This window comes from Panthera uncia, chromosome D4, assembly GCF_023721935.1.
Source record: "Panthera uncia isolate 11264 chromosome D4, Puncia_PCG_1.0, whole genome shotgun sequence".
Taxonomy (NCBI): Eukaryota; Metazoa; Chordata; class Mammalia; order Carnivora; family Felidae; genus Panthera; species Panthera uncia.
In genome coordinates this window covers 84,151,200-84,175,106 of record NC_064807.1, presented here as the reverse complement: position 1 = coordinate 84,175,106, position 23,907 = coordinate 84,151,200, and the positions used below count along the sequence as shown (strand labels likewise).

Genomic DNA, 23,907 nt, shown 5'->3' with positions numbered 1-23,907 from the left:
GGTGGCTCCCTCATCTGAGAACAGAGGCCGACTGCGGGCACACCTCCCCTTCCCTCCCCTGGCCCATCTTCCCCCCTGTCCTCCAGTCCAGGCAGAGCTACGACCTGGGCTTCGGGTTCTGTCCTCTCCCCCTGCTGTGACAGGAGTATCATGTCTCTGATGGTCCCCCTCTCATTGGAACAACCACTGCCTCCCACTGGGGTCCTACCTCGGTTTCATGAGCATCCCCAGGCCTCCATATAAAGGACTGTCCATCAACCGAGTAATTTCCTCCAGGTCTCTCCCCTTCGTAGCCAAATTCCGGAAAGGGGGTCCACATCTGCTGCCTGGATTTCCTCACCTTCACTGTGATCAGCATCCTTCCTGGAGGGCTAGATCCACTCCGACCACCAGTGACCCCATGTTAGTCTGTGACATCCCCCTGGACGCACCCTCAGATGCTCTCAGTGTCTGTGATGACCCATTCTCATACTCCTGCCTCATGCTCCACTTCTGCCATGAGACAACATTGGGCTCTTTGGGACTCGGTCACGAGCCTTCTCCCCACATATCCTGGGTGGCCTTGTCCCCATCCCGGCTCGCCTCCCAAGCCCCGGTGTATTGCATATGCACCAGCTAACTGCCACTGGATGTCGTAGTGGCACCTCAGATGAAGCCTGTCATGATCTGAGCTCTCAGATGCCCCCTCAGCAATCTGGACCTCCCCTCATGCCTCGCCCCCTTCCGTGACTGGCATCATCCTGTGACCCTGACCCCAGCCAGAAGCCTGGCAGACATCACTGCCCTTCCTTCTCCAAGCCCCCATCCGCATGACCTCAAATCTTGGCAATTCTCCCCTTCTCTCCCTCCCCCACCCCAGTCACCTTCCTGATGCAAAGACACCATCCTCTACCCTAAGTCACCCAAAAGATTCCTCACTCCCGCCCCCCACCCACCCACTCTGGCTCCCTCCAATGTGACTATGCATGACAACCATGGCCTTTCTAGAACATCTGAGCGTCTTTCTCATACACATTTAGAATGCTTGTCTGGGTTCTTCACTCCCCTTCCTAAGATGGCCTAAGAGAGCCTGCATGGTCGCTTGTTCGATTCCTTCTCATTCCAGCTACCCTGGCTGGGATTCACTGAGGCCCTTTGCACATCCTACTCACATTGGTTCAACACATAATTGTGAAACACTGGTTTGTGCCAGGCACCAAGCCAAGAAACGGACCCAGCCTGGTTCCTGCCCTCCTGGTCGTCCCATTCTGGGGATGGTGAGGGGGAGATATAAGAAATAAATGAACAAGACAATTTCCTACAGTGTTGAGTGTGATGAAGAACATTAAAACTAGGTGATGTGAAAAGCATGAGAGCTGGGGACACTTTGAGTCAGTCAAGGTCACAAGAAAGAATAGGGCAAATGAGAGCCTAGGGGAAAGGATTTCAAGCAATGGGAACAGCACCTGCAAAAGCCCCAGGTGTGGAAGAATTTTATTCCTAAGGACCAGCGGTTGGCGGGGGGGGGGGGGGGGGGGGGGGGGGGGGGGGGGGGGCGTGTGGCTGTGTGGTGGGTGTAGGGAGAGTGGTTTGAGATGGGCCTGGGGCCATGGCCGGGGCGAGGGGTGTGGATTTTGTTCCAGTGCAGGGGGAAGCCACTGGAGGTTTTAAGCATGAGAGTGACATCATCCGATTTATGCTTTTAAAAGATCACGCTGGCAGCTGTGTTCCTCCCTCTCACCACTGAATCCCCAGGGCCTAGCACTAGTCCTGGCCCAAAGGGAGTGTTCAAAATATGCCCTGAATGAATGCGTGCCCCGGACTTCCTGTGTGACCTGGAGATACTCACTTCTCTCTCCGGACCTTAGTTTTCTCACCCGAGAGGCAGTCGGTGGGGATTTCACGCCAGAGTGAGCGGGTCGGAGTGGATTTAGGTTTCCCGCCTCCCCATGCGGCCCCAAGACCCGAATCCCCCACTTCAGGAGACAAACTAAGGTTGGGGGGGGGGAGGATCTTCCCTCCTGGCGACCTGAAGCAATGCGCGGCGGCCCCGCCCGGGCCTGGACCGCGGTCTGAAGGATGCTGCAGCCCCGGGGGCGGGACCCGCAGGCGATCGCCGGCGCCTCCCGTGCGGATTGGGTGCAGCGGTGACCGGCGCCGCGCTATTGGTCGGTCCAGAAGCAGGGGCGGGGACCCGCTCCCGCAGCGCGGCGGCGGGGACACGGCCAGAGCCCGGGAAGCTGCTGCGGGGGTGATGGCCGCGCCGAGCCCGGGGCCCCGCGAGGTAGGTGCGGACCCAAAAGAGGACAGGAGAGGAAAGGGTTGGGGGTCAGGGTCCAGGCCTCCCCTCCCAGGGTAGCGCGGACACAGACCCCCCAATCCAAGCCCCGGAGGGGTCCTGCCCTGGGCGGGGACCAGGACACGCCCCACAGGGGGCCGCAGGTATGCAGGGGAAGTCTGGCGGTTATCCCCAGAGAACTTCCTCAGTTTTCTCATCGCGAAAATGGAGGTGGTTATAAAAGCTCCTCCTTCATAGGGCTGTCAGGAAGTCAGACTCTCAGCCAGTGCTGGGCACATGGTGGGTGCCCACTACTAATGGGCCAGCTGCTGCGAGCTCAGCTTCATGCTGACCCTCCGCTCGGCCTGGAGGAACTTCAGTCGAATAGATGCCCCCGTCCCTGGCGTCACAGCTCCCACTATCAAGGGTTCCTGGGCATGGAGCTCAAACTGCCACGAAGGAGTTATTATAGTTCTCATTTTACAGAGGAGAAAACGAGATGCAGAAAGGTTAGGTGACTTACCTAAGATCACACAGCTGGTGAGAGACAGGTTTGTCTGCGGAAAGCATTCTCTACCTACTGATAATAATAACCATCGTTCTATTCTGGGTGCTGACTGCATGCCAGGCACTGGGCGGCCCATCACAACACCCAGTGAGGTGGGTACCAGCATTCTCCCTATTTTGCAACGGAGGAAACGGAGGCAGAGAGTGATAACAGGAGGGCTCACGAGTACTAGAGGTGGGACGCAAACCCAGGTCTTTCCCCTCTGGAATGCTTCTGTGTGCTCACTGCTTCTTGTGTTTCCTGCTGCCAGGTCCTGGCCCCCTCCCCAGAGGCTGGATGCAGACCAGCCACCTCGACCTCTGGCCGCTGTGGCCTCCTCTGGCGTCTACGAGACAAGCAGGCTCGCCTTGGCCTGTTTGAGATCGGCCCGGGGCATGAGCTGCACCAGCTGACATGTATGATGCAGGCAGGGCTGTGGGCTGCCACTCAGGTCTCCATGGACCACCCACCCACAGTGAGTGGCTGATCTGTGCCATGCACCTCAACAGTACCAAGGGCAAGACTGCGCCGATGCCCTGTCTTGTTAATACTGCAGGACTGGGGATGAGAGGGCTATGAGAGGAGGAAATCGGGGGCTTGGGGTGCAGGGAGGGACATGCTGGGGTGGGGGCTGAGGCCAGGAAGCCACACAGCCCAGTGTGTGTTGGGGAGGCAAAGGCCCCCTTAAACCCAGGTGGTTGGTGTGTGATCTAGTTGGGCCTCTTCTTCTTTGGGCCTCAGAGTCCCCATCTGTATAATGGGTAGGGGGAACTGTATTCCTTGGTCTCTGAGGCCCTCCTAGCTCTGCTAGGGTGCGTGGCTGAGAAAGGACCCCACCCCCACCCTGCCAGCCTGGCCCATCCTCCCTGGAGCTCAGGCTGGGGCCAGGCTGGCTCAGCAGAAAGGGTCGCCCAACTGCAAGCTCAGCAGCTGGACGGAGCCCGAGCAAGCACGTGTGTTGTTTGTGTGTGTGCACACATGTGCACAGTGTGACCACAGCCCATAGGCCAAGTCCTGGCACATGGACCTAGAGGTCCAGGAAGAGTGTTGGAGCCCGACAAGAGGTCCTCTAACTCTCATCACCTGCTGCCAATCTAACATGGCTCCCCAGTACTCAGCATGGCCTCAGGACCTTGCTGGCTCAAGTCCAAGAGCCAGCTGTCCAGCTGCATCCATACTCCATCCTTCCTTTACCTACTGCAACCACTTGGGCCCTCTTGCTCTTCCCGGTGGCCACCAGTGCTGTTCCCCCTGCTGTGAGCACTAGGCACGTCCTCTCCACCACCTTTCAGATTTCAGCTTAGAGGTCACCTCCCCCAGGAAGCCTTCCCTGATCCTGCCTCTCTCACACTGAGTCAGGCAGGTCCCTTGGCTTTAAGGCCATCCCCTTTCACTGGGATGGCCTCCGGCTTCACTTGGCCAACACGTGCATCTGGGTGAATGGACCAGGCTCTGAGTTCTGGTGCTCGTTGGCTGGAGCAATCAGCCTGTGGAAAGAGGGTGAGGCCAGAGGCAGGGCTCTTGGAGATCCTGGGGCTGAGACTTGCCCTGAACCCCTCCACCCCTCCCTGTAGGGACCACCCACCGAGGAGGATTTCTCTGAGGTCCTGACCCAGGTTCATGAGGTAGGAAGCCCAAGACTGCTGCATGGGAGGGGCGTGTACTGGTGTTCCTTCTCTGTCCTCGGTCTCCCCCTTCGTGCGGTGGGAGTGCTGACTTGCCTCAGGGCCTTGTGGGAAGGATGTGATTACCCTGACCCTCCCACGCTAGGGCCAACTGCACACACCTGGCCCCCGTGGACACTCTTGGGCCTGCTTTTCCTCCCCTGCAGGGCTTCGAGCTGGGCACCCTGGCCGGCCCGGCCTTCGCCTGGCTACGCCACTCCCTAGGCCTGGCTGAGGGAGACTATCAGGCGGCATTAGGCCCAGGTGGCCCCTACCTGCAGTTCCTCAGCACCTCCAAGAGCAAGGCCAGCTTCTTCCTGTCGTGAGCTGGCAGCAGGGGTGGGGAAGGGGTGGGAGTGTTGTTCTTGGGTGAAGTGGGGGGAGGCGGAGAAGAGAAACAGGATGGCAAGGTCGGGGAGGGCCAGGGCCAGGTAGAGATCAGACGGAGGAGGAGAGGGAGGACGGGAGGTGACAAGGGTGGAGGTGGGGAGACCTCCAACCTGGGCCTGGGGAGACAGATACACATTCGGGCAGAGGGCCTGATGGGGGCCGCTCCAGCCCTGCCTGACCAGTGACCTCTCCCTCCACCCCAGCCACGATCAACGCTTCTTCCTGAAGACCCAGCGCCGCCGGGAGGTGCGGGCGCTGCTCACCCACCTGCCCCGCTACGTGCAGCACCTGCAGCGGCACCCGCACTCGCTGCTTGCGCGGTTGCTGGGTACGACCGGCCAGGAACCAGGGACTGCGGGGCTGGGGGAGGGAAGAGAGAGCAGAGGAGGAGGGTAGGGAGTGTGGCGGTTCCCAGGATGGGGGGTGTAGGGGATCTGAGCCCGAGCGGGGAGGAGGGAACCGATCCGCCGGCCGCGGATAGTTCCGTGGGGAGCGTGTCCTAGATGTTCCTGTAGGGGAAAGGTGATGTTTGGATGGGCGGGGCCTAAAGGGGGCGGTGTCGATTGACAGTCCCTTGTGGGGAGGGTATGTGGGTGGAGTCACGCCTGAGGACCGCGCACCTCTGGGGCTGCCTAGAGCCGGGCCCAGTCGGGACCTCTACCCAAGCCGAGGAAGAGGTCTGGGGGCGCGGCCTGGAGGGGCGGGCTCGGGAGGCGGTGGACCTCGAGAAGGAGGCGAGGCCTGACGCCGGGCCTAGGGCGGGATGGGCCCAGGGGTGTCGAGTTTGGGGCCCCTCACCTGGCGCCCTCTCCCCTTCCAGGAGTGCACAGTCTGCGGGTGGCTCGGGGAAAGAAGGTGGGTGAGGCCGAGGCGAGGGGGCCGGGTCAGAGGGGGCGGCTGGAGGGTGAGATCCTGTCCTCCCTCACTCCCTACCCCCGTCCCCAGAAATTCTTCATCATCATGCAGAGCGTCTTCTATCCCGCCGGCCGCATCTCTGAGAGGTGAGTCGCCTCACAGGGCCCCGGCCCCACGCGGGACGTGCCACCTGCAGCACCCATCCCCCCCTAGATAGATGCGAAACTGGGGCCCAGGGAGGAGAAGGGGCATCCCCAAGGTCTCCTAATGGATCAGAGACAGTGCTAGGCACGGCCAGCGTCTCTTGAGCACTCAGGATGCACTGGGCACTCGAGTCTTCGCATTCATTGCCTTCTTTATTCCCAGAACGGTTCTGAGGGGCAGGTGTGGTTATCATGCCCATTTTATAGATGAGAAGCTGAGGACAAGGAGGGCCAGCTACTCTGCGAGGAACAGGGATTCGAACCCAGCCTCTTATTGCACATGCCCTCTGTGCCTCCTAACCCCGACTCTGCCTGCAGGGTCTCCATTAGTGCTCCCCTGGGGCCACGGCCTTCCTTCAAGCCCTCCTGGTGCTGCTGTCTAGGGTTGGATGCCTGTGTCTGGAACACCTCCAGGGATGACAGGGTGCTGAGAGGCAGGCACAAGCAGGGGTAAAGCCTGAACTGGGCTTCCAAAGGCCTGAGTTCAAATTCCTGCTCTGCCTTCTTTTTTTTTTTTCTTAGTTTATTTATTTATTAATTTTAAAAAATATTTTATTTATTTTTGAGAGAAAGAGTGAGAGCGGGGAGGGGCAGAGAGAGAGGGAGACACAGAACCTGAAGCAGGCTTCAGGCTCCAATGTGATGCGGAGCTTGAACCCCCAAGCCTCGAGATCATGACCTGAGCTGAAGTCAGATGTTTAACCGACTGAGCCACCCAGGTGCCCCACCCCCACCCCCGCTCTATTCTTTACTTACTGTGTGGGCAAGCCAAAGAAAACTCTGGGCCTTTTTCTTCATCTGTGACATGGGGACAATAATGGAATGGGGTTGTGCTGAGGATTTGAACATCCACCCGGTGGAAGCTCTTGTTTCTTGGTTCCCTGTGTGTGTCAGTCTGTGTCAACCTGAATTCTGTCATCCCCTTTCTGTCATACCCCCTCACAGGTATGATATAAAGGGCTGTGAGGTGAGCCGATGGGTGGAGCCAGCCCCTGAGGGTAGCCCTCTTGTCCTCGTGCTGAAGGACCTCAACTTTCAAGGCAAGACCATCGACCTGGGTGAGCCATGGGGACAGTCAGTGGCTGCTCTTTCTCCATTCTGGGTGAAGTTAGAAGGGTGTCCCTGGCACTGCCCTCTGCCTGAGTCATTAAGAGCCCGGGGTCTAGAGTCAGGCAGAGCAGGGTTCAAATCCTAGCTCCACGACTTACCAACTAGGTGACCAGGGCCAAATTACAGATGAGTTTCCTCATCTGTGACGTGGGACAGTAATGACACCTGCCCTCTTGGGGCAGATGTGTGTGGAGCCCTCAGCACCTTGCCTGGCACACGATGAGCACTCAAGGGGGGGCACTGATGCTCTGGCAGGGCCCCAGCGGAGCTGGCTCCTCCACCAGATGGAACTGGACACCGCCTTCCTCCGGGAGCTCAACGTGCTGGATTACAGCCTTCTGATGGCCTTCCAGCGCCTCCACGAGGATGAGAGGGGCCCGGGCAGCAGCCTCCTCTTCCGCACGGCCAGGTGGGCCCCCCTACAGGGCAAGGGCAAGAATGAGGCGACGGGAGCCTGAGAGCGATGGGTGGTGGGGTGGGAAGACGGTACAGACAGAGGCTCAGAGACCGGAAAGTGCAGCGTTTGTGTGTCCACGTGTGCGTGTGTCCACGTGTAGGGTGAAGGGCTGGAGAAGCCTGGCTGGCAGGGTGGGGGGGACACATGCGGAGAGCAGCCGAGGACAGAACAGGGGAGATCCAGCTGGACAAGGACTTCGGTGCTGATTTAAAGAATCCGCCCACTTTCCTGAAGGGGTGTGGAGCCATGGAAGACTTCAGAACAGTTTTCAGACCTATTTAATTTTTACTTTAGAAGGAGCCCTTGCCCTTTAACCCCGTAATTCTACTTCTAGGACCCTGGGGTCATCACCATGGGCACCATCGTCACGGTGTTCCCCTGCCTTGTAGTAGCAACTGTTCTTTGCATGCTGGCCACGAGCCTCATTAAGGTGGGCTCCTTCCCATTTTAGAGATGTGGTAAGTGAGGTTCAGAGATGGGAAGTGAGGTTGTAGAATGACTTCTGAGGATTCATGTTAGTCCTTGGTTGGTTACTTTGATTTCAATCCTCCAAGGCCCACCTTTGTGACCGAACAGGATTAAGTAGGGGTTAAGGAAGGCACATTAAGGAAAGAAGCCCAACCATCTGGTGGGTGGAAAAGAAAAGTGAAAGATGATGTCCTCTCATCTGGCCTCCGAACCCACCCTTTGGAGGAAGACCTTGGGATGGGTGAGGCTTGGGCAGAACCCAGATTAACAGCTCCCCACAGTCCTGTGGCTGGCCTGACCACATCCTGACCAGAGGGTGAAATTCCTGCCATGGGGCGCAGACGGGCCCCCAGCCAAGCCTGCGCATCCAAACTAGGTCAGCTTCTGCCTTGCCCTCTGCCCCCATCTGGGGCTTAGATTACAGCTGTCATTCAGCCGGTAAACCCTAGTTTGCATATAGTGGTTGTTGTCATATTGAAATTTGCTAGCTGGTAAGTTGCCATGTTCCAGCCCCACCCCTACCAGTTCCCAGCCCCCCATTCAGAGAAAGACCCCTCCCCGCCCCCTCCCAGCACCGCACGGCATCGCAATGCAAAGGACACTAGGGTTTGCCCAGTCTCCCACACCACTGGGTTCTGATTGGTCGATGCCTGGGCAGGGCCTGTCTTTCATTGGCTTATTTCCCTCCGCGACACTTCCCCAACTTCCCTCCACCTCCAAGGGGACGAAATAGGGAATTGAACCTGCTTTGGGCTGTGACTGGGACCCAGCCAAAGGCATCTTCGGATTTGGAATACATTTGGAAGGCATCCCATCCCCCAACACACACATCATCTATAAACCGGAATTGGACTTTGTTCACAAGGTTTCTTTCAGCTCTGCCACCCGAAACCTCCAGAGATGGACGACCCCAAACAGAAGTTTGGGAAATACCCCAACACCAGACTTGCCCAAAGTGACCCGGCGAATAAAATGCAGAGCCAGGGTCTGCGTGACCCAAATGCTCTAGACAACAGAAATGTAACGCGAATCACACATGTGGTTTTAAATTGTCTAGCAGCCTCTTTAGAGAAGTAAAAAGAAACAGGTAAAACTAATTGTAAGAATATATTTGTTACTCAATACACCCCAAATTTTATCGTTTCATCATCTAATCAATATAAACATTTATGAGGTATTTTTCATTCTTTTTCTCATACTGTCTTGGAAATTCAGTCTGTATTTTACTCTTAGAGCGTATCTCAGTTGGGACTGGCCGCAGTTTAATGCTCAATGGCCACGTATGGCTAGTGGCTACGTATTGGACAGTGCAACTCTAGACCATCATCCACACTTTACTCGGCCTCCCAGTTCATCTGACGTCATAGGCCTGGCACACAGGAGTTGTGGGAATGAGCGGAGGAAGCGCAGGGTCAGCGCAGAATCACCGCGGGCGCGCCGGGGCTAGGCTTGCGGGAACCCTTTGGCTGGGGCCCCCCTGGAGGAGGCAGTAGCCTCACCCACCTGTCGGCCGCCAGGTCTGTGCGAGGGGTACAGAGCCCGGAGGAGCCGGGATCCCAGAACCGCCGGCTGCTGCCCGACTCCCCCAACGCCTTACACATCCTGGACGGGCCGGAGCAACGCTATTTCCTGGGCCTCGTGGATCTCGCTACGGTCTACGGGCTCCGCAAGCGGCTGGAGCATTTATGGAAGACGCTGCGCTACCCAGGTCGGACCTTCTCCACCGTCAGCCCCGCTCGCTACGCCCGTCGCCTCTGCCAGTGGGTGGAGGCTCATACCGAGTGACCCGCGCCCGTCGCTCTCTCGCATCTGGACAATGGGCACACGCCGGGAACCAGGGTTCCAGTCTGGCCCCGGCGGCGGGTCGGCCTCCCTTCACCTGCTGTTCCTCCTTTTGGCCTCCAGAGGGCAGCATCCCCTAACTAATACCATGACAACACAGCCTCATTTGGTGGTGGTGATGACTGGTTCGGCGTTGTGCCAGGGACTCCCCAACATTAGCTCGATTAATCTTCAAAAAAAAAAAAAAAAAAAACTGCTATTATTCTCTTTTTACAGACCATGAATTGGAGGCTCAGGGGGTGAAGGTACTGAGCAAGATCATTCAGCAATAAATGCTGGAACCAGGACTCGACTATGCCTTTTGGACTCAGGAGCCTGTATTCTTACCCACCAGCTCCCTTAGCCCTGTCTTCATGCTCTGGGGAATGGTGTAGGCTGAAGGCTCCAGCCAAGCCCCTTTGTCGTCCAGATGGGGAAACTGAGGCCCAGAGACTTTAATGGGCTTACCCATGGGTAAGTGGAAAGGCCAGCCCAAGACCCCAGGTCTCCTTACCTCCTGTCCACTGGCCTTTTGGGGTGGTTCCTGTGGCTCCTGCTTCTCTAGGGATGCAGGCAGGAGAAGGGGAGGTTTTGGGGGCAGGCTGCATCTCTGGAAGACACTATGTTAGGACCCACCATTGATCTTGAGTAAGTTCTTCCTTCCTCTGGAAGTCGCTCTTCTCATCTGCAAAAGGGGGACAGGGGTTGGTGGTCAGACCAAGGGCCTGGCCGCACAGACAATACCAGCAGCAAAGAAGCACAGTGCGTGCACAGCCCCTGATCATCCCTTCTCCTTCCTCCAGGAACCTCCAGCCTGGCCTCTGACCCTGGCCCAATCCAACCATGCCCAAGTGGGCCTCTCCTCTAGAGCTGCTCTGGGGCCTGGCTGTGTGACCAGGGCAAGGTGCTAAACCTCTCTGTGCTTCAGTGGTCGAATCCGTAAAATGGAAAGGATGAAAGTGGACTTCGTTAACTCATTAAATATTTATTAAGCACCTACTATGTGGCAGGCCCTCTACTGGGTGGTGGGGACCTGGGGAGCAAGATCCACAGATTCCACAGATTCCACAGTTCTCTCCCTCACAGAACTCACAGTCTAGGGAGAGATTGTGACAAAAGCAGCCCAGTGTGACAGAGCCTCATGAGGGAGCATGGGGCCATGGTGCTGAGGGAAGGGGCCTCCACCTAACAACTTGACTCTAACGTTTTAACTGAGACCAGAAGAGTCCGATGCAGCCCTGGGAGTCAGGCCAAGGTCATGGCAAAGGTCTGGGGTGAGAGAGAGCGCCTGACACTTAAGAGAGAGAAACATCTCACTGTGGGAGGGACAGTGTGTTGGTGGTGGGATTTTGTGGGCCAAGAGCTGACCCCTCAGGACTGGAGCTTGAGCTTGGGAAAGCCCTTCAGCCGATACCAAACATTGCCATTCCACTAGCCTTTAGAGGAAATGAAGAAAAATGGTGGGGAGGGAAGGGAGAGGGAAGGGAAGTTGAATGCCACCGCCCTGGAGTGTGGGCTTCTGGAATGTGTGTACAATTGTCCTCACCCCTAGTTGTCTGGGTGACCTTGGGTGACATTCAACCTCTCTGAACTGGCACAAGCCACAGAGAATTTCTTGTTTGGGCTCAGCAGGAAGTTGAGACATGGAGGCCTTAAGGTCATCACTCAGGAGGTGGGTGGGTTGAGGAAACTGTGGCCGTGGGGCAGCACAGAAGGTTTGGCCCTACATTTCCCCAGGGTCTGGGTCTGACAGGACTGGAGCCTGAGAGTCCTGCACTCAGATGAGCATGACTCAGCCCCTCACCTAGCTGGGGTCTCTCACAATGGGCTGAGCCAGAGCCTGAGGCTGGAGAGGGACATGACTTATCGGAGATCTCACAGGGCCCAGGACTCCTGGTTGTCCTAAATTGCTCATTCAACAGACATGATCTAGCACATCGTGCTGGATGATTACTATGAAAAAGACCAATCAAGGTGAAACTTAGAGGGATGGGCATGCACTGTCACATAGAGTAGTTGGCCAGGGCCTTTCTGAAGAGGTGACATGACAGTTGAGCTGAATGGCCGGAAGGAGCTGGCCAGAAGGAGCTGGCTATGTGAATAGAGCAGTCCAGGTAGAGGATACAGCAAGTGCAAAGGTCCTGAGGTAGGAATGAGCTCAGTGTGATTGGGGGTCAGAAGGGTGACCAGGGTGAGCAGATGGTGATTAAGAAGAAAGCAGGAGTTCAGACTGTACAGGGCCTGGTAGGTCAGGATAAAGAGTGGACTTTTGCAAAAACCAAACTGAAGAGCGTTATCTGAGCCTGCAGGACTTCCCGGTGTCAGTTCTACTGTGGATTTATGATTCTCATCTGCTCTGGGAGCCCAGGACATTTGGGCACATCCTTGTTTCCATGTGGCCAGGAGGGTGTTGCCTCTTTAGAGAAAGAATCCTCCTCACATCAGGTCACCAGCCATTGTGGGTAATGAATGGATCTGTGGGGAATTCCTCACAACTGTCCCCTTAGGGTTGAGTCTATGAGGAAGAGAAACGGGAAGGATGAAGACTGGGGGTCAGGGGCAGAAGGACTCAGGCTTTGTGTGCCTGGCCTTGTGTGAATGAGACCACAGAGAGAGTTTGAACTTGGGCCACCACCCTTGAACTATGCCCAGGCTAGGGTGCAGGGACAAAGTAGGCCCATGCTCAAAGGAGGCCCAGGGACAGGGCTTGACTCAGCATGCCCTCCCCGCAATAGGATGGGGAGAGTCATGGCCGACTTGGTTTTGCACCTGAGCAGGTGGCCTTGGGAAGTTGCTGATCTGGGTGTGGATCAGAACGTGGATACCTTGGCATCGTGCCCACGTCAGAGCCTTTGAGAAAAAGGTGAATGGAGTTTGAAATGGGGTCTGAGAAGGAACCTCGCCTGGATCTCAGGGGAAGGCCCCACAGAGGGAGGTGGGTGTGGTGGAGGTGGTAAGACCTCCATAGGTAAGACCTTTATGCTGGCCCATAAAGCATTATATAAAAAAAAAAAAAAAAAAAAAAATGCTTCAGATGGAAAATGTGCCCTCTCCTTCACCACAGGCCCACTATTCCCTATTGCCCCATATCTGCTCTTTCGACCCTTTGTGGCTCCTGACCGTGCTAGAGTTTGAAATCCCCAAGGGACCCCATTTGGGCCTTCAAATGGGACACATTGCAGCCTCTGTGGGGGTGCAACACTGAGTTGGTTGGGGTCTGGAGGACACTTTGGGAGGGGGTGTTTGGGAGGTGAAAATAGGTGGCCACTGCGTGGCAGTGAGACTGCCCGGGGTTCGAATCCTAACAGTGTCACAGCTGCCCTGCACTGTATCACTGGCACGTAGGTGCTGTTATTATCCCCACTTCATAGAGGAGAAAAACTGAGGCTCAGGTGTAGGTCACACCACCAGAGACAGTCCAGCTAGGGTCGACAGAGAAAATATAAGACGACCCGTTACACCGGAATGTCAGATTTTTAATACAATTATACACTGTTTATCTGAAATTCCAATATAACTGAGTGTCCTGTATTTTACTAGCTAAATCTGGCAACCCTACCCGCCTGAAACCCAGGGCTGCTTGACCCCAAGACCCTGCTTAATTTTCCTACCCACCCCCCAATTTCAGAAATGGAGAAACCCAAGTCCGGAAGGCTAGGCAGCCACGGAGGCGCCCTGGTTCCCACCCCCGCTCAGCCTTTTCTCTCGGATCCCCGGCAGGAGCTTGGGAGAAACGTGGTTGGGCAGAAAAGGGGAGATGCGGAGGCTCCGACTCCGCCCACGGCCTGCAGGCCCCGCCCCCATCCCGGAGGCCCCGCCGCCAGCCACGCACTTCCCTCCCCAGCCGCGCAGGCGGTCCTCGTAGGTCCCGCCTCCCTCCTCCCGGGCTCCGCCCCCAGCGCGCCTGTCTCCTCCCCGTCCTCCTAGACCCCGCCCCCGCTGCCGGCGGCGCACGTTCGGTTTCCAGTCTCCAGAAGCCGCGGCCGCGGTGCCGCCTCCGCCCCGGGGCTCAGGCTTCCAGCCCGGCCCGCCCGGTTTGCGGGCCATGGAGCTCCGAGCAGTGGATCGAGAACAGCCGGAGCGCCCCAGCCTACCCGTCTGGTTAGCTCCCGGCCGGGGGAAGGGGCGGTGGAATCTGGGAGAGGGGTGGAAATCTCTCGTCCTATCCCGCCTCAGGCCTCTCCGTTTCTCCCGCCCGTAGGGAGGTAGGAAGGATGGGGAGGCAGTCGGGGCTCCAGGCTGCTGGTTCTAACTGACCCAGACTCGATGGGTGACCTTGAGCCGAGGGCTCCCCCTCCCTGCCTCTCTTTCTCCATCTGCACAATGGGGATTGGGTTGGTGTGAGGTTTCCCGAAGGTCACCTGATACCAGCTCTTTTAGGATGCGGACAGCGCTGTCCGGTGTTTGGGGACTTTAAGGCGTTTGACTCCCGAAAGCCATTTGCCTTGACCCTGGCCCCATACCCTTCCCTGCCTCAGTTTCCCTGGGCAGGTTCCTCAGGGGCCTGGGACCTAGCTCTGAGTTTCTGGATCTTGGCAGGTGCCTGGCTGCCACCCCTTCCCAGCCTGAGCCCTGGAGACGGCAGCCCCCAGGCTGCTGAGCAGCGGCAACAGCATGAAGGCTCCGGTAAGTGGTGGAAGGAGGAAGGCTCTTGGGGAACTTCCGGCACAGCAGCCTCATAGCCTCTCCCACCCCAGCACTGACTCACTTTTGACCCACTGCTCCTGAGCTGGGAAGGGGAGACTGGCCTCACAGCCCTGCCTGATCTGGCAGGCTGTGTGGCTTCAGACAAGTGGTGTTCCCTCTCTGGTCTCAGTGCCCTGTGCGTCTCCCCTGTACTGAGGAGATAACAGTACTACCTCTGTGGGTATCCCCTAGGTCACCCAGGTGAGGCATCCACCTGGGAGGGGGATATGGTGCGAAAGTTCAGTTTAGCTGCTCTCAACTTTATTTAGGAGCCGCTGGTTGTGGGAGAGGACCCTGGATGCTGTGGGGAGTCCACCACCACTGCCTAAATCCGGGTCTCTGGGCCCCTTGTGGGCAGGGGACCAGATGCCCTGCAGAGCCTGAGGCCTCAGGGGCTGAACCCCCTCCCCCGCACAGCTGGCCACAGACAGATTTATTTTTAGAAGCTGATGTGGCTTGTGGGCAGAGAAGGGTGGGCCTCCGGCAGGATATGCCCTGGGAGGGGGGCGGGGGCGGGGAGCTGCATTTGCCACCTCTGATTTTAAAAGTATCAGCCAGCTGCTGGGTGGGTTCTGCGGGCCAGCTGAGGGACCTCTGCCTTGGGTGGGCTGGGAGAATATTAGAGCCCAAAGAGACACAGATGGTGACCAGGGTGGCCCAGCACATGATGGCAGCCGCAGGCCGTGCCCCCCTGTCAGGGGGCTCCTCGTTGAAAGGCTTGGTGGGGGCACTCCCTAAGAGGCCCAGCGGGCCTCCGGAGGGCGTCCTGCTTCACGTGGCCTTTGGCGCATGTTTTCTGGAGGTGGGAGCCTCTGAACCAGCAGCTGTCAATTACTGAAACCATTTCGTGAGTGACACTTCCCTTTCTGCCATCCTCCTTACTCACCTGGGCTGCTGATCCAGATCCGGCACCAGGTCAGCTGGGGGAGGGGACAGGGGATGGGCACCCTGGCGGCCTCAGTCCAAGGTCTGCAGGAGGAGGGGTTGCCCTCCTGAGGGGCCACTCTTGCGTCTTCTTGTGCACATTATAGTCTACACAGCACTGTTCCCGCTGGCCTCACGGTAAGCTCACAGGTGCTACGGGCCCTGAGTTTTTAGAAGAGGAAGCAGGTCCAGAGGGGTGGAGAGTTGCACCCAGGGCTACAGAGTGCACCTAGGCTTCTGGTTAAGAGTATGGGCTCTGCAGCCTGGATTGAAGGGCCCATCCTATTTCCATGCTGTGCGGCCTCGGGTTTTCATCCCGGATCCCTTATCTAGAACATGGGAAGAATAAAAGGGCTTGTCTCCGGGGCCTGAGCAGCCCAGAGGAAGCCCTGGTCAACTCTGGGCTCTGCTGATGTTCTGGAAGCTACTGAGCTGGGGCTGGAGCATGGCACCCCAGCATAAGCTTCTAGGAGCCCCAGGGATACCCCCCGCACATACCCCATGACTGTTTGTCTCCCCCAGGGTCGGCTCCTGCTTGTCATCCTGTGCTCCTCGGGCTTCTTAGCTGCCTACATCCTGCTGTGCTGCTGGGCCTGCCTGTCCTTCTGCCTGGCCCCCTGCCTGGACCCCCACCCGTCCACCAACTCCAGGCCCACTGTGCCAGGGCCCCTGCACTTCAGCGGATATAGCAGCGTGCCAGATGGGAAGGTGAGCTGGCCGGACAACATGTCGAGACGGGCCGGCCAGGGTGCCCCCTACTCTCTGGGCATAAGTGAGAACCAGGCGCGTGCCAGGCCAGCCTGGACCCCAGGCTTGGCCCCTCTGCTCACCAGCTGTGTGACATTGAGCAGTCACTACACCTCTGTGAGTCCCAAGTTCTAAGAGGAAGTGGATTTATTTTTTTTTTATTTTGTCATTTTTTTTTTTTCCAGAGAGAGAGAGAGTGAGCACGAGCAGGGGGGAGGGACAGAGGATGAGGGAGAAAGAATCTTAAGCAGGTTCCACACTCAGCGTGGACCTGGGATCATGACCTGAGCCAAAATCGAGAGTCGGATGCTCAACCAAATAAGCCACCCAGGCGCTCTAGAAGTGTTTTTGCTTTTGTTTTTTAATTGAATAAATATTGTCTGGCTGCTCTCAGCTGGGTGCTGGAGGTAAACTAGGTGAGTCAGCCAGGGTGGCTGGCCACCTGGAGCTCCCAGTCTGGTGGGGGAGACAGACACCTTCACATCGTGGTGATCTGTGTATCATTCTGTGTATGTATTTAAAAAAAAATTTTTTTTAATGTTTGTTTTTGAGAGAGAGACAGAGACAGAGTATGAGCAGGAGAGGGGCAGAGAGGGAGGGAGACACAGAATCCGAAACAGGCTCCAGGCTCCGAGCTGTCAGCACAGAGCCTGACGCGGGGCTCGAACCCACGAACTGTGAGATCGTGACGCTTAAGTGCCTGAGCCACCCAGGTGCTCCTGTCTTTAGATGTAACTATGTTTGCACATAATCCATTCATTCGGCAAGTGTGTATTTGGTGCCTTGGATGCGCCCTGTCTTGTGCTGATGATCGCTGCTGGGGATGGAGATGATAGAGAAAAGTCATGTCAGCCCCACACCTTTCGTCCTCTCGTGGACGCTGGAGCTCAGGGGTGATGAGGCAGCTTTGGCCCCTGCCCCATGACGCCCCCCTCCCCATGCTTGCTCTGTCAGGTGCAGATTGGAGTACATTATACCCCTCACCCTGATTTCAGTGGCCCCCCCGTAGTAGCTTTCTCAAAGGCATTCCATACTGACACCCAGCACAGAAAGCTCCCGGCTCTGAGTCTGATGGCTCTCTGAGCACAAAGGTCAGAGGGAGGCATGTTCAGGGACGCTGGCTCGGAGGAGACGTATTTTGGGCCTTCGTTTCTCTGAGTCTTGGTTGCCTCCTCATCGGTAAGTTCTACCGATGAATCAAGAATCTTGTAGTTTCTTTTTTTTTTTTTTTTTAAGTGTTTGGAAGTTTTGCTTTTCAACGTTTTTTTTTTGTTTGTTTGTTTGTTTTATTTATTTTTGGGACAGAGAGAGACAGAGCATGAACGGGGGAGGGGCAGAGAGAGAGGGAGACACAGAATCGGAAACAGGCTCCAGGGTCCGAGCCATCAGCCCAGAGCCTGACGCGGGGCTCGAACTCACGGACCGCGAGATCGTGACCTGGCTGAAGTCGGCCGCTTAACCGACTGCGCCACCCAGGCGCCCCAAGAATCTTGTAGTTTCTACCTCTGTAGAGTTGCTCTGCTGATCTAACTGGGTGATCCGTGGCCAGTGTTCACAACAGGTGCCATGTAAATATTTGATCAAGATGTAAAACCACTGGGGGTTTGGCCACATGGGACAAGAGGTGGGGTGGGCCGGGTAGATGCTGTCCCATCTTCCGTGGTGGTGGCCAGTGTTTATTTCAGACTCGAGCTCATGCGGATATGGGCTCAAGGTGGCCAGATCCTCTGGGTTTCTTAAGAGAAGCCGGAAATCCAGGTTTTGGATATCCGGAAAAAGATCTGATTGCAGTTAAATAGTTTAAAGCCCTTGCGTGGGACAAGCTGAATATCTCCTGGGGCTAGCAGTGACCTCAGATCTGAATAGACCATAGTGGGCAGGATAGGCTCAAACTGTGGGCAGAATAAAGGAATCGTGCTGTCTTTTGGAGGCATGGAAAATGGTCCTGTGAGTCCCTAAATCAACATTAGGTCTGATATAAAATATCTCAGAGAGGAATACAGGACCATCGTAAACCCGTGTCCTCTCGGGAGGGCATGGAGACGTGGGGTGGGGAGCAAGTCTTTTTCTGGGATCCCTGACCGCCAGTGAACGTTTGTAGACATCTTGGCTCAGCTTCAGCTTCTCGGGGGATAATGAGATGGTTGGGCCCTCACTGTCCTCTGGGTCTGGGCTAATCATTCCCCAGGCAGTTTTATTTTATTTTAATTACTATTTAAAAAAACTGTTTTAATGTTTATTTATTTTTGAGGGAGACCGAGCATGAGTGGGGGAGGGGCAGAGAGAGAGAGGGAGAATCCGAAGCAGGCTCTGAGCTCCGAGCTGTCAGCACAGAGCCTGACGTGGGGCTCGAACTCACGGACCCTGAGATCATGACCTGAGCCGAAGTCAGACACTCAACTGACTGAGCCACCCAGGCGCCCCTAATTATTATGTTTTTATGAGAGAGAGAGAGAGAGAGAGAGCATGCACGTGAGTGGGGGAGAGGGGCAGGGAGAGAGAGGCAGAATCTCAAGCAGACCCCACGCTCAGTGCAAAGCCCCACTCGGGGGCCCGATCCCACAACCCTGGAATCAGGACCTGAGCCGAAATCAGGAGTCAGAGGCTCAACCGACTGAGCCACCCAGGCGCCTCTCCAGGCATTTTTAATTGAGTCCTCCCACAACCTGGTCAAGTAAATGCTATTTTCATTCCCATTTGACAGATGAGGAAACTGAGGCTCAGAGAGACAGAGGAAGTGGCAGAACCAGGATTCAGGCTCCGAGCCAGACGTTCTCAATGTTGTGAAACCCTAAAGACTAAAGACCCTTCTTTTACTTACAAACCAGGCACAACATGAGTGGGGCTCAGGCAGAGGAGGGAGTGGCCTAAGAGTCATTGTGAAGAGCCGAGGTTCATGTTTACTTAACAAGCACGTGTATGACCCCCAGTACCAGTGTGTGCTAAGTACCGCTTCAAGTGCTTTATAAACGTTTGCTCACGTAACCGTAATAAAGAACCCATGATGGGGCGCCTGGGTGGCTCAGTCGGTTGGGCGTCCGACTTCAGCTCAGGTCACGATCTCGCGGTCCGTGAGTTCGAGCCCCACGTCAGGCTCTGGGCTGATGGCTCAGAGCCTGGAGCCTGTTTCCGATTCTGTGTCTCCCTCTCTCTCTGCCCCTCCCCCGTTCATGCTCCGTCTTTCTCTGTCTCAAAAATAAATAAGCGTTAAAAAAATTAAAAAAAAAAAAAAAACAAAACCACGATGGAGGGCGTATTAGGGCCTCAGCAATAGGGAAAAGGGACATGAAGGTGGCCGATGAGGAAGCATGGGGCTCTGAACACAGAGTCTCAGCCCTGCCACTTGCTATCCATGTGACCGTGGGAAAGTCACTCCCCCGGCCCAGCCTCAATTTCCCTACCTGCAAAATGGGTTGACGCCGTACTTGCAGCTGATAGAGGGGCCATGTGGAGGCGGTGGCTGCTACTGGGTGGAGGGACGGGGATGTGGGAGCCGTGTGCTCATGCCTTTCTCTTCCTCTCTGCCTCTCCCTGCAGCCGCTGGTCCGAGAACCATGCCGTAGCTGTGCTGTGGTGTCCAGCTCCGGCCAGATGCTGGGCTCGGGCCTGGGCGCGGAGATCGACAGTGCCGAGTGCGTGCTGCGCATGAACCAGGCACCCACCGTGGGCTTTGAGGCGGACGTGGGCCGGCGCAGCACCCTACGCGTGGTCTCGCACACGAGTGTGCCCCTGCTGCTGCGCAACTACTCCCACTACTTCCAGCACGCCCGTGACACGCTCTACGTGGTGTGGGGCCAGGGCAGGCACATGGACCGGGCGCTGGGCGGCCGTACCTACCGCACACTGCTACAGCTCACGAAGATGTACCCGGGCCTGCAGGTTTATACCTTCACGGAGCGCATGATGGCCTACTGCGACCAGGTCTTCCAGGATGAGACGGGCAAGAACCGGTGAGCCTGGGGCCGGCCTGCGGGGGGTCTCCCTGCTGGCTGGGGACCTGCCTTCTCAAGCCGCTTCTTGTCCATCACGGGTCTGCTCCACCGGGCGCTGGGGTTCAGCAGGGAGGGAGGCAGACGTGCTCCTGCCTCTGATGGGGGACAGAATCAGAGAGACTGTCGTTCGTCGAGTTAGCACATAGATCAAAAAGCCCCTACGGCGGCCGGCCTTACGAGCACAGGATAGGGGAGCGCTGCCGCGGGGAGCGGTGTCGGGAGCTCTGGCCTCGGGAGGGGATACTCCCTGAGATCTGAATTGGCGTCTGAAGTCCCTGCCAGATAACAGAAGTAACGGCGACAGTAGTAACGGCCCTCTTCCTGCACCAGGCACTGCCTTAAGCCCTCTGCGTTGAGGATCTCCTTTCATCTCACACTCAGACTCCTCCCAGCCTCCTCCTCCACACGCTGGCTCCTCCCACCCCCACCACAGCTCTGGAAATCCGGCCGCCAGCCTCCAGTTTCCCAGCCAGAAACCTGGGCTTTGTACCCGCCTCCTTTCATTCCATCACCTGCGGCATATGGTGGGCTCTTGGCTCTCCTGTGCCCACAGGTGCCACCTGGACCCAAGCCACCATTACGCCCCAGCCTCCGCTGTGCTTGTAGCAGCCCCTTGCTGCCGCCACTCTTGCCCCCTTGCAGTCTGAGCGCCAACCGCCTGCAACCTGACGGAGGCTTCCCTTCACGCGGAGAATGAAGTCCAGGCTCTCGTCCCTCCCCTCCCCTGGCCTGTAAGCCTCCTACGAGGCCCGCCTCCGTGATCTCATCATCTCCCTTCTCTCAACCTGCCCGTCCTCTGGGCCTCCTCACATCTCCACACTGGCTCTCACCTGCAGGGCTCATACATGTTTTCCCTCCGTCTAGAATGTTCTCCTCTCACGCCTCCCTGTGACTGACTCCTTCTTGCTATTCAGGTCTGGATGGGATGTCACCTCATCAGAGAAGCCCTCCATGACCACCCCGTCTGAAGGTGCCCTTCCCTGCCTGACATTCTTTGTCCCCTTCTTGTCTCAGCATTCCTGGCCCTCCCTTGAGAATGTTAGCACCGGCCCTGGCAGGTTCCTGGCCACCCAGTTTGAAAGAGTGAGCCACCCCATAACCCTTCTGTCAAGGTGGATGTGAGTAGCCCTCGTCTGGGAGCATTGAGAGAGTTGAGCCCCGGGCTGCCCACACAGTCCCTCGCTCCCAGTTGGGTGTGGGGACCAGGGGAGGTGCTGAGCTGACGGTGTTCCCTCCCCATAACTACCTATATAATTCTCCCCATTCCACAGATGGGTCAGCGAGGCTCAGAGAGGTTTGTGAGCAAAGCTGATACCCTAGGGCAGATGTAGGGTTTGAACTGAAGACCAACTTGAATTCAGACAGGGGTCTTCCCCACTCCCACCCGCTGTGCTCGGTGGCCTCACACGATCGTCTGGGGGTTTGCTCAAGCCCCGTGTGGGTGGTGAGGGGCTGAACGAGCCTGGGTTGGCGTCCAGCTGCACCTCTTTCCTGCTGCTGATCTCGGGCTGGCTCTGTCCCCTCCCCAGCCTTCCCCAGGGCCCCCTCTGGAGGGGTCAAGGTGAGGGCCCTTGGCTGGGAGGGTGACCAGCGCTGTGCCTGGAGACAGCTGAGGCTGGGCCTGTCGCACAGCCCCTTCCTTGCTCAGACCCGCGTTGGGGAGGGACGCGGCTGCCCTGACTGTGCCCCTTCCCGCCAGGAGACAGTCCGGCTCCTTCCTCAGCACCGGCTGGTTCACCATGATCCTCGCCCTGGAGCTGTGCGAGGAGATCGTGGTCTACGGAATGGTCAGCGACAGCTACTGCAGGTCAGGCCAGACGGGTCCTGGGCAAGAGGAAAGGCCGGGGCGGGGAGGACCGTGGGCCCCCTGTCCTGGCCTCACCCTGGGGGAGCTTGGGGCAGGGGGTGCGTGGGCTCCCCCGTGGGCGGCTGAGGCTCCGACACCCCTGGGGCCCAGGGCCTCCCTTTCCTCATGTGTAAAAGAGAGAGCGATCACACCTTCCCCAGAAGGTTGTAGAAACGTTTAGAGAGAGAATAATCTACCGAGGTGCTCAGAAGGGCATCATCAGGCACCAGCTGCGTCGAAGCTGTTGCTGTTGATATCACAATAGTTCAGTATTATTGTAAGGAACATGTGCACAAGGGACAGGACGGGCCCCGGGTCTTTGTCTTCTGTTCTCTTGGAGCTTGCTTGGTGAGCACGTGGGCCAGATGACAGCCCATGTGCGCCCTCTGCCGTGGCCCCGGGCCAGACGGCCAGTGTGCACGGTGCTGATGAGCGGGTGGGGGTGCAGCCGCGGGGACTGGCGGGACGCTCACCGGAAGCCCAGGACCCGCAAGGCACTTTGCAATCTTACATCTTTTTGACCCGTGGTCTCAGGTGACCGTCTGCGTTTTACAGACGGGTTATTTATGCTCACAGAGTACGTCTCCAGCCCAGAAGCGGCCAGCTTGCAAGAGTCAGAGCCAGGGTCGAACCCTGGCCCGTGGGATCCGTGGGCTGCCCTGCGCCTCCCCTGTCTGTCCTGACCTTCCCCGGGACCAGGCATGGGGGTGCTCCGGCGGGGAGTCCCTGGTGAGGGGCTGGTCGTGGTAGGTGGCAGGGTGTGGCGGGAGGCAGGCGAGCTTAGGTGCCCCACGCCTGTCCCTCTTCCCCACCCGCAGGGAGGAGAGCCACCCCTCGGTGCCTTACCACTACTTTGAGAAGGGCCGGCTGGACGAATGTCAGATGTACCTGGCCCACGAGCGGGCGCCCCGCAGCGCCCACCGCTTCATCACTGAGAAGGCCGTGTTCTCCCGCTGGGCCAAGAAGAGGCCCATTGTGTTTGCCCACCCATCGTGGAGGACCCAGTAGCCCCATCGCCTAGCCAGCCACAAGGCCCTCACCGGGCCTCTGTTCCACACTCCACCAGAAACATTTAATTTATGGATCCTGTCTCCTGCCACATGCCTAGTGGACCTAAGGTCCCTTCTGGCCCTACCCTGGGGACACTTGGAGCCATCTTAGGCCTCCGGACTTGAGGGGGAGAAGAGGAGGACTGTGGTGACCTTTGCAGCCCTTCCCTGCACCCCACTTTCTGAGTAATCCAAATCTTCATTTTGGGGTTCACCCCCGCTCTGGGTCTGTCCAGTGGCCTTTGCCCCCGGGGCTGATGGCCCCTCAACTCACCAGCATTGTGATCTTCGATCTTTCAACAGCCCTGGTCCTTCTTCAGTGTCCCCCCTCCACCTGCCTTTGGTGCCACATTTCCCAGGCTGGAGCTTGGGGTTCGTTGGGCGAAGGGGCCTTTGAACTGTGACTGCCAGGGCCACCTCTGGAGTGTACGGGTAAACATGTGTTTTCTGGAAGCCTGTCTGAAGTGTGGTCATGTGTCTGGGGGTGGGGATTGGGGCTCCTCTCCCTGCCACAATCCCATAACCTGTTGACTCGAGGGCAGGCTGGGTCCTTGGGCCCCTCCCCGGGCCCACAGCCGGCTAGACTTCTGGCATTTAACCTGCCCACGTGTTTCTTCCCCAGGAGCCTACCTGCTTCCCCGCCAAGTCAGGAAGCCTCTTCCTCACCAGGCCGGGAAGTCTGGCTCCCTGGCTGCACTTGGCACGGGGAATGCCCCACCTCAGCAGCTTCCAGGGTACCCCTTGTCCTGTACCAGTGGGAGGAGAGTCCAGAGCTTGGGAGGAAATGACTCAGGGTGGGAAGGAAATTGCCCCACCCCGTGTCACCTCCCTGCTCCGTGGGTTAAATTCCAAGGATCTTGCCAGTTAAATCCCCTGTTAACTCTGAAGTTG

The 23,907-nt window shown here is 57.4% G+C and overlaps 2 protein-coding genes and 1 long non-coding RNA gene across 4 annotated transcripts; 2 read left to right on the top strand and 1 right to left on the bottom strand.

The window, feature by feature from the left end:
- The first annotated feature begins 2,233 nt into the window (after positions 1 to 2,233).
- PIP5KL1 (phosphatidylinositol-4-phosphate 5-kinase like 1) lies at positions 2,234 to 9,738 on the top strand. Its single transcript, XM_049629203.1, has 10 exons — positions 2,234 to 2,263; positions 3,076 to 3,279; positions 4,379 to 4,429; positions 4,636 to 4,790; positions 5,062 to 5,186; positions 5,679 to 5,713; positions 5,804 to 5,859; positions 6,862 to 6,974; positions 7,282 to 7,435; positions 9,469 to 9,738. Exons 1-10 carry the CDS (start codon positions 2,234 to 2,236, stop codon positions 9,734 to 9,736), a joined length of 1,191 nt encoding a protein of 396 aa, XP_049485160.1. The 3' UTR covers positions 9,737 to 9,738.
- On the bottom strand, positions 9,682 to 10,823 carry LOC125921630 (uncharacterized). The gene is made up of 3 exons (XR_007457449.1): positions 10,773 to 10,823; positions 10,287 to 10,457; positions 9,682 to 9,962 (listed from the first exon to the last, which is right to left on the bottom strand). It is a non-coding gene; the product is annotated as an uncharacterized LOC125921630 (long non-coding RNA).
- Positions 10,824 to 10,940: 117 nt separating this feature from the next.
- Positions 10,941 to 23,469, top strand: ST6GALNAC4 (ST6 N-acetylgalactosaminide alpha-2,6-sialyltransferase 4). Of its 2 annotated transcripts, XM_049629199.1 has the most exons (9): positions 10,941 to 11,046; positions 12,550 to 12,707; positions 13,700 to 13,873; positions 14,312 to 14,398; positions 15,905 to 16,090; positions 19,667 to 20,079; positions 21,821 to 21,928; positions 22,544 to 22,696; positions 22,786 to 23,469. In XM_049629199.1, exons 4-9 carry the CDS (start codon positions 14,387 to 14,389, stop codon positions 22,973 to 22,975), a joined length of 1,062 nt encoding a protein of 353 aa, XP_049485156.1. In that variant the 5' UTR covers positions 10,941 to 11,046; positions 12,550 to 12,707; positions 13,700 to 13,873; positions 14,312 to 14,386; the 3' UTR covers positions 22,976 to 23,469. The 2 variants fall into 2 exon arrangements, with proteins under 2 accessions (XP_049485156.1, XP_049485159.1); XM_049629202.1 differs by lacking the exon at positions 22,544 to 22,696 and having other exon boundaries at positions 10,944 to 11,046.
- Positions 23,470 to 23,907: the final 438 nt, after the last annotated feature.

Bases quoted from the DNA above. Each gene is read 5' to 3' on its own strand.
- PIP5KL1 (XM_049629203.1), top strand. From the start codon at position 2,234: ATGGCCGCGCCGAGCCCGGGGCCCCGCGAG. The intron at 6,975-7,281 runs GTGAGCCATGGG...ATGCTCTGGCAG, and splicing joins AGGCAAGACCATCGACCTGG to GGCCCCAGCGGAGCTGGCTC. The intron at 7,436-9,468 runs GTGGGCCCCCCT...GTCGGCCGCCAG, and splicing joins CTCCTCTTCCGCACGGCCAG to GTCTGTGCGAGGGGTACAGA.
- ST6GALNAC4 (XM_049629199.1), top strand. The intron at 16,091-19,666 runs GTGAGCTGGCCG...CTCTCCCTGCAG, and splicing joins GCAGCGTGCCAGATGGGAAG to CCGCTGGTCCGAGAACCATG. The intron at 20,080-21,820 runs GTGAGCCTGGGG...CCTTCCCGCCAG, and splicing joins GATGAGACGGGCAAGAACCG to GAGACAGTCCGGCTCCTTCC.